A 13,880-nucleotide genomic window follows, 5' to 3' on the forward strand; every position below is an offset into this window, starting at 1 on the left:
TTTCTTGAAAACTGAAAATCTGCAACTCAAGTTGGCTTGGTGCTGTTTTCAAAGCTGAGGAAAGGCTACCTTTATACAGCCCTCCAGTTCCCAAGGTCTCCACCCAGCTGGCTCACCCACACAGGCTACTGGCCTGCTTCCTTTGTGCAACTGAGTTTTTGATCCCTGCTCTACCCTCCCAGAGATGGAGACCGAAAGGTGCGGGAGGGCTTAGAGTGCTGACTCCTGCTTACTCTTTCCCCTCCAACAATGGTAAATAGCTGATGGTCACAGAGTTCTTTCTGCATGGGATTCGCACAGTTCTGGGTGAGAACAAAGTGTAGTCAAACTAATCTGAAAAGTGGTCCCTGGTAGAAGAATCAAGTTCTGCATAAAGAAATCACATTCAGGGTTACTACCACTCTTATCTAGAGCATGTGGCTCCAGCTGTGAAACAAGCTTATCAGCATTATGAAAGCACCTCAAAGTCTCTACTGTTTCCAAAATGAGGAAGAAGAGAACAAGCTAGAAAGAGAGAAAGAGAGAAAGGAGAGAGAGAGAGAGAGAGAGAGAGAGAGAGAGAGAGACAGGAAGGGAAGGAGGAATCAGTTCATTTAGGCTCCCAAAAATCAGAGGCGAGGTTTGTACAAGGAGAGTAGATACTAATTAATTTGAAATTTTCCAAACAAATCTTCTGAAGCAGTGAGTTAAATACTGTAAGCCCTGTTCTTTTTTTTTTTTTTTTTTTTAATCTGGTTAAAAACACTTGGGTGAATTTTCCCATGTCTTTCTCCTACCTGGATTTCTTCTTCTTCCCTCTTTCAAAATCATCCTTCAGGAAACCTCTCTGATTAATTTCATTTTAAGCAAACAAACAAGGCATGTAATATATTGATATAAACTTGAGATTATCACCAGGACCTTCACATCATATGTGAGTACAATGAATTGAATAAAAGTTAAGCTTCAAAAACAGGAATTTTTACAAATCATAACGTAATCATCACTCAATGCTCAGCACTCAATACTTAAATGTTTTTGAAATAAATGTTTTTTTTATTGTTAATCTTCCTCAAGAAGCTAGTATAATTTTTTCTTTTACACAAGATATATCAATAAGAGATAGAAAAAATAAGAAAAAATAAAAAGCAAAGCAAAACAAGTTGAGAGAATCCAGGCCTTTTCAATCTTAGTCATCTCTTTGAAAATGATGATTTGATTTCACCATCTCAATTCATCAGAGCCTGTCTATATGTTATAATGGACTGTATTTCCTATTGCTGTGTGGATGGAATGAATCCATATAAACCATACAACGCCATTATGTATAACTGGTGGTAAAACTTTATTATTCAAGTTTAGATGTAACAGACATCTTTGCTGCCTGAAGATTGTTTGCATAAGAAATACACCAAGAACATGTTTGTGAGTAGAAATGAACATGCACTATGAAAACAAAATTAAATAAAACAAAAAAAAATTCCATGTGTTGTAAGAACAGAACTATTATAGCCAACATTCTAATATTCAAATCAGGACTACAAATTGAATTTTTTCTTAGCAACATGAAATCATTCCATATGAAAGACATTTTCTGCTGGTGAATATTGCTGTAAGTTAATTTTACATTGGCATTTTGAGATGTTTCCCAACCCCATCCCACCCCCCAATTAACCACGTTGTCAAATAGTCCACCCTAAGGAATTTGGCATTTCTTACTGTGATATTTGCCTTGTTGGTAGCCATTAAGAAACTATCGTTTTATCAGCCTTGTAATAGTTTTGCCTCTTCATAGTCAACACTATAGGCTGTCTAGTATGATATTTACAGCTCATCTTTAACAAAAATGACCCCAACCTTTCCTGGCCCTTGGGAACTGAGAATTTAAATAAAGCCCCTTGGCCATATAATAATACTTGGCACTCCTATGGTGCCCTTCAACCAAGGATCTCAAAGTGCTTTACAAAACAAGTACTACATTACCATTATTATTATTATTATTAATATTATTATTATTAATATATTTTTTTTTCCATTTTACAGGTGAGGAACCTGAGGAACGAAAAGAAAAAGTGATTTGCTGCAGGTCATAAAATGAAAAACAACCAGGGGTAGAACCAGGATCCAGTTTTGGGACTTATGGGTCTTGAAGGACCATCTTCTCTGCTGAAGGCTAAATGTTACTTCCATGTAAAGTTACTCTTGCTTTTCTCTGGTGTAGGATGGAGTGAAGCTTACAGCTCTACCTTTCCTTTTAAGAGAACAACACATGAGCAGAGATTATCCAGTTTCCATGTGTGGATCAATGTTGAATTTCACATTCTCTTCATCCCTGACTTCACACACTTCTGCCCTAGTGTCTTCCAGAGGTCCTAATTACTGCAAATAGTTGTGGACAATTTCTAAACAATTGCACTACTATCAGAAATGTGTGAATCAGCTGTCTACGAAACAGTAATGGAAAACCAAAAGGAAGTGTTCTCCAGAGAAGCCATCCTTCTGCCCTTGGCCAAGTTTTTCTTTGGGAAGGTAACATATCCTTTCAAAGTCCCAATGCATGTCTTTCTATCCTCTTCTCATTTACAGCTGCCTACTGATTGAATTCCACTTAATGGTACCTACCTTTGGTTAGCATATTTAGTTTCATATTCTGGTTGAATTTCAAATCCGGCATTTTCTCCTGTGATCTAGGGACAGCCAGCAACCTCTCACCTACTTGCTTACCAAAGACGCCTTGCATTTTTTTTTTTTTTGGCATGACCCTCAACCCAAGGACTGTGAGCCCATGTAAACTTTAGGGAAAAGGCTGGCATACAGCACAGGAGCTGACCACCAGGCTCTACACTCCATGCTTCCACCACTGGATGACAGATATCCCCACTTGGAATCGCATTAATGTTCACTAACTAAACAGGCAGGCAGTTCAGAGGTCTCAAGACAGGTCACCTTGTGATGTTTTGCAGCCACACAGCAGAAGGCTAATAATTATTTTAATAGCAGTATTGATACTCTTCAATTTATTAAGAAAAATGTAAATCCTCAGGCATTTTAAAAAATATATACATTTAATATTTTTGGAGCTGTATTTGCATTGGATCATAAGAGATTATGTGCACATGTGCAATCATAAACATAATGTGCTACCACAGGCTTCAACAAAGAGCTGTTAAAGATAATCACTTTTTTTTCTTCTTCTCATTAATATTACCTTAGAAAAGAATCCCCATGCTTGTTTTCTAAAATCTACCTTTACTAAAAGAGAACAGTTTAGAACAAAACATCACTATCTTAAAAGTTGATTTTTTAAAAGAACATCTCAATATGTCATGTAGAAAGAATGGGCACACTCTTTTCCTTTTGAACTACAGAGTTAACATGTTAAGGTTTAGAGCTCCATCCTTTTCTCATTCACTTAGAGTCCTGTAGTGTCTCTTAATCCACATCCTTCCAAGGTGGGCTGGCTCGGTGGGCTGGCTCATTATGATTTTTCTATCCCAAACAACAGTATGAATATATAGGTGAGAGAGGAAGAAAGAAAGAGTAAGAAAAGGAAGAATGAATGCATAAGCTGGTCCTGACCTAAAGTTTGACCCAAAGCTTGATTTGGAATAGAGACAAGTAATTTCAAAAGACTTACAGTTTTTCAATGGTATATAATTTTAGCTGGCATATAGTTTTCATCATAGGGGGAAGCCTTTTCCAAGACGGGGAAATTCCTAAATCATTTTGAAGGTTCTTTAAAAAAATGCTAAGTACCTAAATAGCTCACTTAAAATCACAATTTAAGGCAAAATCATTTGGAAACTGTATAAACCAAATAAAAATAACAACCAACCATTTTTATATTTTGAGAGATGGAACAAAGGCTTTCAGAAGTCAAAAAATAAGGGGTATTTTAGTGTTACAATAACTTTTCTTATTTTTTAAAAGCCCAACCTCTTCTCCATCAAAATACGTATAAATGAAAGCAAAAATGAGAATAAAATAATCAATAATAAAGGAATATGGAATAAGATCTATCGTGTCAATGCTATCAAGAATATTCTACTGAAAGCAGACTGACCATAAATATTCCAAGAATAGTGATATGTATTTTCCAATGCTAATCATTACTACTACATCTGTCTGAGAAAACAAAAATCAGATTAAAAATAAAAAGGAATACATGCCAAAAATGAACAACCTATTTGTATCTGACACACTGGAGAAATTGTTTATGGAATAGTTTTGCCCAAAAAGTCATACCTGTAATATTGCCCAAGTTAACCAAACTTCTGGTACTTTGCTGATTTGAGCAGTTCACATATAATGTTGCTTAAGGATTGCCACAGTGCACTTGGTTACTAGTCTTTCTACTAAGAAAATGAAAAAATGTTTTGTTGTTTGGGAAATCTCCTCTCTTTTTAAGATCTTTATAATGGCCACCTCTCAAGTCTGCCTGTACATTTTGAGATGCATTCATCGAAATTCCTAAGAAAGATAAGTTAGCATCACGTAATTTGCATGTCAGAGCTCCTCACGCCACCTCTTTATTTCAGCTGATGTGAATATTAGAGCTAGACAGGTGAGATCAGAATAGGGCCCTTTAAAAATGAAACTGAAGCTGAAGGCTTAGTCCTGATTTCTTTTTTTCTCTCTCCCCTTTTTTTGTTTTTTTTTTTTTTTTGTTTTTTTTTCTGGTTTTTTTTTTTTTTACATGAAAACAAAAATGCAAGAATGGAAATGACAACACATCAGAAAGACATTTTAACTTCATTCACTACGACAGTCACAAATTGCTTGAACTCTACCTGCCATCCAACTTTAAGGAACAAAGACCTGGCACTGGGAAAAAAGAAACAAAACCCGAACACAACAAAACGATACAAAGCAACTGGGAATTCTGTAAAACTGAGTGCAAACACGGCTACAGAACGCAATAAAAACACCAGTGCTGCGGGGGCCGGCAGCGCTTATCAAAATAATTTCTGAAATGTTTCATCCGAAACATAGACAAAGCAATAAAAAGAGGATATATGTTTATCATTTTAAGCATAACAATGTGAGTTAAGAGCTTAAAAATTAAAAAAAAAAAAAAAGTACTTGGAATGAATAGTGCTACCCTTTTTTTTCCTAAGTAGGCATAAAAATATTTTCATTTCCTTCTTGTTTTCCATACCGTTATATCAAGAACTTCCATTTGTTTCATGTTACCGTTTACAACTTTAATGCACACACACACACACAAAAAAGGTATCTACCGCAATAGAAATAGTTGCTTCATTACCTTGTTTGCTACATTTGCAAATGTAAACAGCTAGGCAGAGCCAGAACTGACTCTAATGCATGATGGAATATCTTTGTTGCATACGTACACTGTAGAAAATAATTATTCAATATGTCAGGCACCATTATTTGAAATGTAATACATTAATATTTACTAGAAAAATAAGTTTTTTTCTCCTATTTGTTCTCCCAACTTCTTTAATGAAATAAGTTAATCTGACAGTGCATCCAGTAGCTTGTAATATCTTCTACATCTCCGTGGCAAAAAATAAACTACTGGTTGGGACAATATAATGCAAATTATTAAAGTCAGTCCTTGTACATACATCCTCGTAGCAAGCATTGGGGCTCGACTACCAGCACCTTTAACCAATTACTTAATGTTCAGTTATGTAGCCCTATTTCCCTGAGCAGTTATGCTGAGGAGCTTTCCCTTCATGGATAGTTTTACAAAGCCTTAAGTATTAAAAGTACTATGAAGATATACTTCGAAGAATCCTATTTAATGCTACGTAATGAAACCTGTATAAATCTAATGAAGGGAGTGACTGGTACATATACCAAGTGTCAGTCTGTGGTGACGTAACCCTAGACGCTGCCTGGCCACAAAGTTTGGAAGTTACATTTAACCAAAAGAAAATAAATAATACAGCAGGTTACCTTGTGGAGAAATACCATGTATTCTAAACAAATGAAGCCCATGGTCTGGACTTTTGTATCCATCTAACCTTTTGAATGGAGGGGGGATCCCTTTAGTTGTAACGTGCCAAGTGAGATTGATTGGTGACCAAGAGGAGGCTTAAAAAACAAATCCAAACTGCTTCATCACATACGAGAAAAATATTCTGGCTTAAAAAAAAAAGACTATGTAAGCACTGAGGACACTGTTTTTAAAAATGCATATATATATATTTGGACAAAACAAACCTAAATTGCAAACAAAAGGACTACTTTTGAATGGAGTATCTGAACATCTAAAGGACAAAAATATCAGAGAGGGTGTGCATGTGTATGTACAGGCAGGGCTGGCCAAAATCATCGTGCCATCATCTGTCACTTTCCTTGGGCTCTCTCACCAAGCCTAACCACAGCTCGCCTTTCTAGGTCTAAGTCAGAAACATGGTCAATGAGAGGAGACTGATGTAAGAGGTGCTATTTTCGTTTCACTGCCCTGGAGACTGGACTTCTCCTCATCTGTCTAAGATTTCCAGATACTTCTACATTTAGGCAACAACTTATGGGTTTATGAACAGATGGTCCAATGGCCAGCCCAATACTGCATTAGTATCATAGTATGTAAACCCTTTCAAATTCTAGATAGTTTTGATCTCTTCCTTTACAAACATAATAATTAGAGTCTGGTGATACTTCTTATGGACCATTTCCACAGTACACATTCGCCAAGATGGTTTTTTGACTTACTAGGTTCTAAAACATGACTATTTACCATCTTCCATTTTTATTTTTCTTCTCACTGACCATTTGTCTCACTTTTTAATCTTGGTAACCTACTCATCAAAAGAAAGAATAAAAGAAGGGAATTTCATGTTGGATAAGGCAGGCTCTATGAAGTATTTTTTAATAGGTCTTCATAAGACATTACAAGCTATTGAATTCCCATCAAGAAAACCTATTTCTATTTAATTGTGCTAAGTGCTAAGGTTTTACTCTTTAGGTTTTCCATTTTTTTCCACTTGTGCATTGTTCCTATGCAGGCCCCTCTGGATATGAGTTGTGAAGTCATATTTGTCCGTGCAAAGATGCTGGCATATGCTGCACTGGAAAGGTCCACTGTCACCATGGCAACTCATATGCAAAGCATACATCACTTCATCCAGAAAGACAATGCCACAGTGCACACATTTTGTTGAAAGTTCATCTTGAGTACTTCTATCAACTTTCTCTGTTTTTACTACATTCAAGGGACCTTCACTTTTTACATTTGACGGTGCCTTCGGTTTCTCCTTGGAGGCACCGTTTGCAGTTGGCCCAGGTCTGGAATGCTTGATCGCCAAATCTAGAGGAATGTCATTGTCTGATCCAACAGCTGAAAAATGAGGAGGCAGATTGAAGGTGGGATAAGGCACATAGTTTTGGCAAGGATTTGGTAGGCCAGGCACGTGACTCAAGTAGTGCGGATTCCCAGGAACAGAGAGCTTATATTTACTCCAGAACCGCAGCCAATCAGCTTCACTCTGGAAGTCATTATGTACAAAGGGAAGTCCGAAAAGAGGGTACTGGTACTTTTCAATAGGGCTGCCTGGTGGTGAATAATTTGGGTGTTTCGCAGGTCTCATATACTTTTCTATGGGACTGCCTCTCTCAGAACTTCCTTTGCCGTCTGACACGGATGAACTGTTTCCTGGGTCTCCAGTACTTTCCTGAGGACTTTTTATCTGAATGTGCAAAGGTTGCATCCTTTTGTGAATATCCAGAGTTTGGCTGACCAGGACTGGCTGCTGAGCAGAATGGCTTTTAGTCAATGAACCCTGGGCTTCGTATTTACTCAGGCTAGGGAGCGGAATTTCTCTCTGGTGACCTTCAGTTAAATGATCTTCTGACCTCCTCTCTAAAGGGCTTCCGTTGACCTGCTCCTCACTGCCCCCTCTCTGCTGTTTGTTGAGCTGCTCAGTCTGAAGTGCCTCTGGGTTAAGGCGCTTTCTTGTCCTTCTCCTAATGATCTGCTCACCGTTGTTTTGTTTAATGATGTTTAAAGGCCTGGGAGTCTGCAGAGAACACACACACACACAATACATAAAAGGGAGAAGTGAAAAAAGACATTAAAATGCATTAACATTTCCTCGCAAATATGAACCACACTTAAGTTCAAAGCAAGGGTAGACTTTATGTTATAGATTTACTAAATCTCCTCCTTTTGCCTTAAGCAGGATCAGAGGCAGGAACCAAGGCACACTATTTTAGCCTAATTAAATCATGTCCAACTTTGCAGGGAGGACTGAAAACTTTAATCTACTTAAAAACAGCTTTTCCAAACTCAATAGATTTTGGAATTGCATCATTTAGTGATAAAACTGTGTAGAAAGTTACTTGAAGAAACATGATTTTTCTGAACTATTTCTCAACTTCTGAGTCATGCACTAGTTAATATAGGAACAGAGGAGATAGGTTTTAATGACAACAGTGGCAAAACTGTACATCGCTATAGACTCATCCGTGTGTTGAAACTCTGCCTCACAGTGTGCCTGGATCTGGAGATCTGGTCTTTAGGAGGCAAGTAAGGTTAGATGAGGACACAGAGAGAAGGAGGCCTTTCTCAAGCCAGGAAAAGAGCTCTCCAACCAGAACCCGGCCACCCTGGTACTCTGACCTCAGACTTCCAACCTCTAGAACCGTGTGAAAATATATTCTGCTGTCCAAGCCACCCAGTCTATGGTAGTTTGTAATGGTAGCCCGAGCTGACGACTACGTGCATTCTTCTAAATAATGGCAAATGTGAATATAAAGTACTAAATATCAGGGCATAAGTAATCAAAGACAAATGAACAGAATCGTGAGGAAATAGATTAGGTAATCAAAGCCCTACCAGTGGCAAACTCTTTTTTTTTAACCTTTCACTTTTATTTCTCCTTGTTTAATAGGATTTTATATAATCACTATGGAAAATTTTACTTGTTAACAGGTGAGGCATTTGTTTTCTGCTGAAAAACTAAATTCTCTGTAGCTTTGGTCCAATACTCTGTAGCTTTGGTCCAAATACACCATTCTACTCTGCACTTTGATTAAATGCTGACTTTTACTCAGTTTGTTTTTTATTCAGCTTAGGTACTATATAATTGGTATTTATGTACACATTCAATAAGCATTTGTATTATATGACTAAAGTCCATAGATAGGACTATCCTAGAAACTTTACTTGCAGTTAAAACTCTAACTTTGATTTATAAAACCAAAAGAATAAGTTTAATAAATTAATGCAAATTTACAGATTAAAATTTAGGAAAATCTTTAAGTGAGCTAAAACCTGAGTTTTCCAAAAGATTACTGAAATCAGCAAATAATTTCTACAAAGAATGAAATAAGTATTTATTTATACAGACATACACACATATATATGTAATTTGTGAATTATTCCTAGAAAAATGCACTTTAATGCAAGAGAGTACCTATTAGATCTTAGAAAAAACATAACATAAATTCTTCTTGGGATGTTTCTATTGTCACAGAGGCATTCTGAAAGCAAGGAAGATAACACACTTGTCATTGACAAATCAATTATTGGTTTCAGAATGAAAATGCCACATCCCTTGGATATGCCACATTCATTTATTTTGCTCAGAGTGCTCAGGTTTATAAAAAGCTCATATTTGTATTATGAAAATATGCAGTGTTTGATACCTATCTATCAGGAAACCTGAAATTTGAATTAATACCCTTTTAAAACTTTTGTAACTTTTGTGACAGCCTTTGACATGTGAGCATAACCTTTATGTATTTAAATTTACGATGTAAAGAAACTCAAAACTGAACAACATCTTGCCTCTGGAGAGATGAATATTAAAATAATTGTAAAAGAAAGAGTTTACTTTATATCATAGTTGTTAAATTATCATAATCTGGAAGAGCAGTAGTTTAATTAATTCTTGGCCTCTGATTGGCCAGAATTCAATTAAAATTATTATGTTGTACTCATTAAATGAAAGCTTATTGCTGTGCTAAAATGGTGAAGGTGAAGCAAAAGGAAGGTGATGCGGTATGGAGGGGAGAATCTTTCTGCTAGCTACCTGCAATAACTAAAGCTTTACAGTTTACCACCAATTAGTATTGTTGGCAGCATGCGTTTTTTAAAGAGTGCTTCCAATGGTCTGTTTATGAGGATGTTTTGTCTAAAACTGTATTCCCTGTAGCTGTAATTTATTCATTGGCTGTACTAAGAGCTATGGGAAAATGCCAAACAAAATGAAAAAGGCAGAGGGAAATGGATTTCTGTTTACTAAGTGGGGTATTCCTATTTTTAAGGCAGTTCTTGTCAGCAGATAAACTTCCTAAACTAAAAAAAAAAAAAAAAAAAAATTCCTCCAGGAAGTCAGGTTAATATGTAGATGGGGGGAATTTGGGAGCTTAAACTTTATCATAGGATGTTCTGGAAGTACCTCAGTGAGTCACAGAAATAAGTCAGCTGGACAGTTAAAAAGTCAGCTGGAGAAGTCACTTTCGCACCTTACTCTACTGGGTGGGTGCCTTTCGGGCCCTCAGATACCTCACTCGAATATATCCATCTGAAGAGCTGAAGAGATTCACCTGGCATTCTTAGGTCCTAGTTCAGACCCACTCTTCTGACTATGCCTGACTTCTAGCACCCAAAGCAGCCAAGAGGACATTGCAAATTCTGAAGTCAATGTGAAAATAAGCATTCTTTACCTGCCCTGTATTTTATGTGAAATACAGAGTGAAATAGGAGAGTCCTCTTTTTAAAACCCTTTTTATGGGTGTTTGAACTTTTAAGGTTTCTCCTTTCTGCCTAAATTAATTTCACCAAATTCTGATAACCATTAATTTGACTATCTGTTATGGGAAGTTCTCAGAAATCAATCATTTTCTTCTTTTATATCAAAAGAAGCATAATGCATTACTAAAGATCTCAAATATATCTCCCCATAACATCTAAGGCCACTTCACCATAAATCACAGGTGCTCTCAAAGTGACTCTATTAAACTCTGCGGGAGCAGGCACTGCAAGCCAGGGAATGGTACACATCACACCACAGACCAGGCTGCTTTATAAAGCTTTTCCTCAAACAGTCTAACAAGCTCTTACCGAGTGAAGCTTCTGGTAGAGGCCACACGCGTTGCATACATATCCGCCATTTGCATTCTTTCGCCAGAGAGAGGTCTTTGTGGTCAAGCAATTGGCACAAAAAACACCCGAGCCTCTTCGCCTCTGAAACGGGAAAAAAACACAAGGTCAGAGGTGAGTCACATGATCAGTGGAGTTAGACCAAATCAACCCAGGAGTTTTGTCTTTAGACTAGCAACAATGACAGTATAAAACCACACTGCCCATAATGAGGTCAGGTTCAATTGTGTTTAATAGGCACCACTGATTTTCATTATAATTAACCCTACAGTGATGGATGAGGTGTGTGCAACACCAAAGGCTTTTCACAGAAACAGCTTTAACTTTTTGAACTTTGGGTTTTGTGCCTTTAATGATGGCTCCTAAATGCTGAACCCTAAAATATACCTTTTAAAAGTGTCAAAACAAAAGTCACAAGACAGAACGTGGCAATATGTTTAATATACTTTAGAAAGGGGGGAGCACAGGCTACCTGAGCTTTAGAAATATAGTCAAGCGTGGAATAAATGCAGTATGGAAACCATTTAAAATTAAACCTGATTTGTGTCTTTTGGGATGCCATTCATGTAACACAAGTATTAAGAGGATGTCACACACTCAATTCTAGTTTTTGGGTTGCAATTGTAAACTTCGAAAGAGAACACCCTCTATTTCCCAAAGCTGAGGGAACCAGTCAAAACTTGTGCCAACTCAAAGTACAGTATTACTGAGAACCCTTATGAGGTGCCTGCTGAAGCCAGACAAGCCAGTCCCATCAATGGCTATTTATTTTATTTGCCTCAGACTTGGAAATCACAAGCATTTCCGAATACAAATTGATTTTAGTGGGCTGAATTCTGTAATCACCAGATTCAAAAATACTCTAAGAATATTTAAAAGTAGATAATTAGTATTGCTTGTTCCATTCTTGCTATCAAGTAATGATTCCATTAAACTCATTGAAACAAAAGTCAGGCTGTGTTTGTAGGCGCAAATACTAACAGGCAGGAAATGAAATGCTCTTGCTGAAAAAAAAAAAAGACAGCCTGAATTGCAACTTCACTCTCTTTTCTCTAGGAAGCAAAGCCTTTAATGATAAAATATGCACGTTAGATAAAGAGTGGAAAAAAATGTTGCTGGAACCCAATTTTATTATAAATTTAAAATTACAAATACCGTAAGTCAAAATTTCAGGGATTCATAAAATTTAGGCAATTTATTTAACTTGAGTCCATACTGTAGACGAGTGGTATCCCTGCCAAGAAAATACAATGGTTATAATTGTACTCTGATACATTTCAAATGGAAAGCTTTCTGCAGACATAATTTTGGCTTCAAGACTGGAACACTTTCTTGGCATTGAAAGGGCATTTGATTCATCGGGTGTTTCACAATGTATCACTAAAAAGACCTGGTGAGCAGCCAGTTCCCTATAGGGTAATTTTTCCATCCAGATGCAAGTGCTATCAGAGGCCCTCGTCAGCTAAACTAATTATGATCTTGCAATTGCTGATGCCTGCTCACTCTAACATTCGACATCCTCCATTAATCATCAATACAAGGAAAATGAATGAAACGTAAAGAAATGAGGGCTGGTAAGCTGCACAGCCATAAAAATCTGAAATGAGAGCAATAATTTAACAAGATTGGGGGAATGTTTTTAGTGCGCACAAAGTCAGGCTAACAATTGCCCTTTTCAACCAAGAACACGATTTCATTAGTGTAGCAGGTTGTGCTACTTTAGGTGATGTAATAAAAGCTAGATTTTTCACAAAGATAATCTCTGGCTCCCCTTTTTCTCCCTCTCCACCCAAGTCAGGACCAGGGATGCATCATGGTGAGAGCAACCACAAAGGCTGGGTGTCAGTCCACAAGTCCCAACTGGGACCTACTGCAAAAGACTGCTCCCCCCCGCCCTGAAAAAAATCAATGAACTATTAGATGCTATGTTTATCAAACACTCTGAGGGCCCCCTTTATCTGAAGTTAGCTGGGGAGCCTACTTAGGTTATAATTGTGCAATTTCCCTGGGGCCGCGCCATCTTTTTCCTAGATCTAAATAACATGTTTGGCAAATAAACACCAACTTGATCCACATAAAGGCAATGTAAATGTCCATTTGGAAACTAACCCACATATATGGCTGAGGCTCAAATTTGAATCTGTAACCATTCACTCCAGCCTGCTTTTCTTTACTTCTGCCCTGGGTGCTTGACACAGCATGCCAAAGTGGGTGTAATCCTGGTTTCTGAGAGCGTTTCAATCCTTGCACAATTTTGTGCTTAATTCTCTTGAAAAGAAAATGCCCTTCATTAGTTAGAGGGAAAGTCCTAAAATTATAGCACTGGTTTCCACAGGCATATCTTGCTTTAAGCAGCACTTATGTTCCACTAAAGAGGTATATTTTAGGAAAACTATATCTTATTTTAAAGACATCAGGGGTACTCTGGATTCATTTACTCAGAGTCAGTAGAGCATGGAGGTTAATAATCAGATTTAGGAGTCAGACTACTTGTATTCAAAACATGTCTCTGCCTTTTGCCAGGTGCAACTTTAGGCAAGTTACTTAACCTCTCAAAGCTTCAATTTCCCCATCTTTAGAGTGTGAGCTGCTGTAGCGTATGGGCAAGTGGATGCAATTAAAACAGTGCCGGGGATGTAGTAAACACTCAGTAAGTTAGTTATTTATCAAAGGGATTCAATTATTTTCTTTTGTAAGAGAAAAATACTTGGTTAGTTTTGTTTTCATCTCCTTAATCTACTTACTGAACATTCTAGAGATGCTCAAGACATACAGTTGGATATTATCAAATGTATTTCATTTGTGTCAATCTTATCAAATA

At 37.2% G+C, this 13,880-nt stretch overlaps 1 protein-coding gene across 14 annotated transcripts in view; it reads right to left on the reverse strand.

The window, feature by feature from the left end:
- Positions 1-1,300: 1,300 nt before the first annotated feature.
- The window catches only part of TRPS1 (transcriptional repressor GATA binding 1), a 261,462-nt gene continuing 248,882 nt past the window's right edge, over positions 1,301-13,880 (reverse strand). For all 14 annotated transcript variants that reach the window (XM_055313978.1, XM_055313984.1, XM_055313988.1 and 11 more), the window contains 2 exons: positions 11,021-11,143; positions 1,301-7,970 (listed from right to left, as the gene is read on the reverse strand). In XM_055313978.1, coding sequence (XP_055169953.1) covers positions 6,909-7,970; positions 11,021-11,143 — 1,185 coding nt within the window. In that variant the 3' untranslated portion in view covers positions 1,301-6,908. The remainder of the gene's footprint in view (positions 7,971-11,020; positions 11,144-13,880) is intronic.

This window comes from Nyctereutes procyonoides, unplaced genomic scaffold, assembly GCF_905146905.1.
Source record: "Nyctereutes procyonoides isolate TBG_1078 unplaced genomic scaffold, NYPRO_anot_genome, whole genome shotgun sequence".
NCBI classification, from domain to species: domain Eukaryota; kingdom Metazoa; phylum Chordata; class Mammalia; order Carnivora; family Canidae; genus Nyctereutes; species Nyctereutes procyonoides.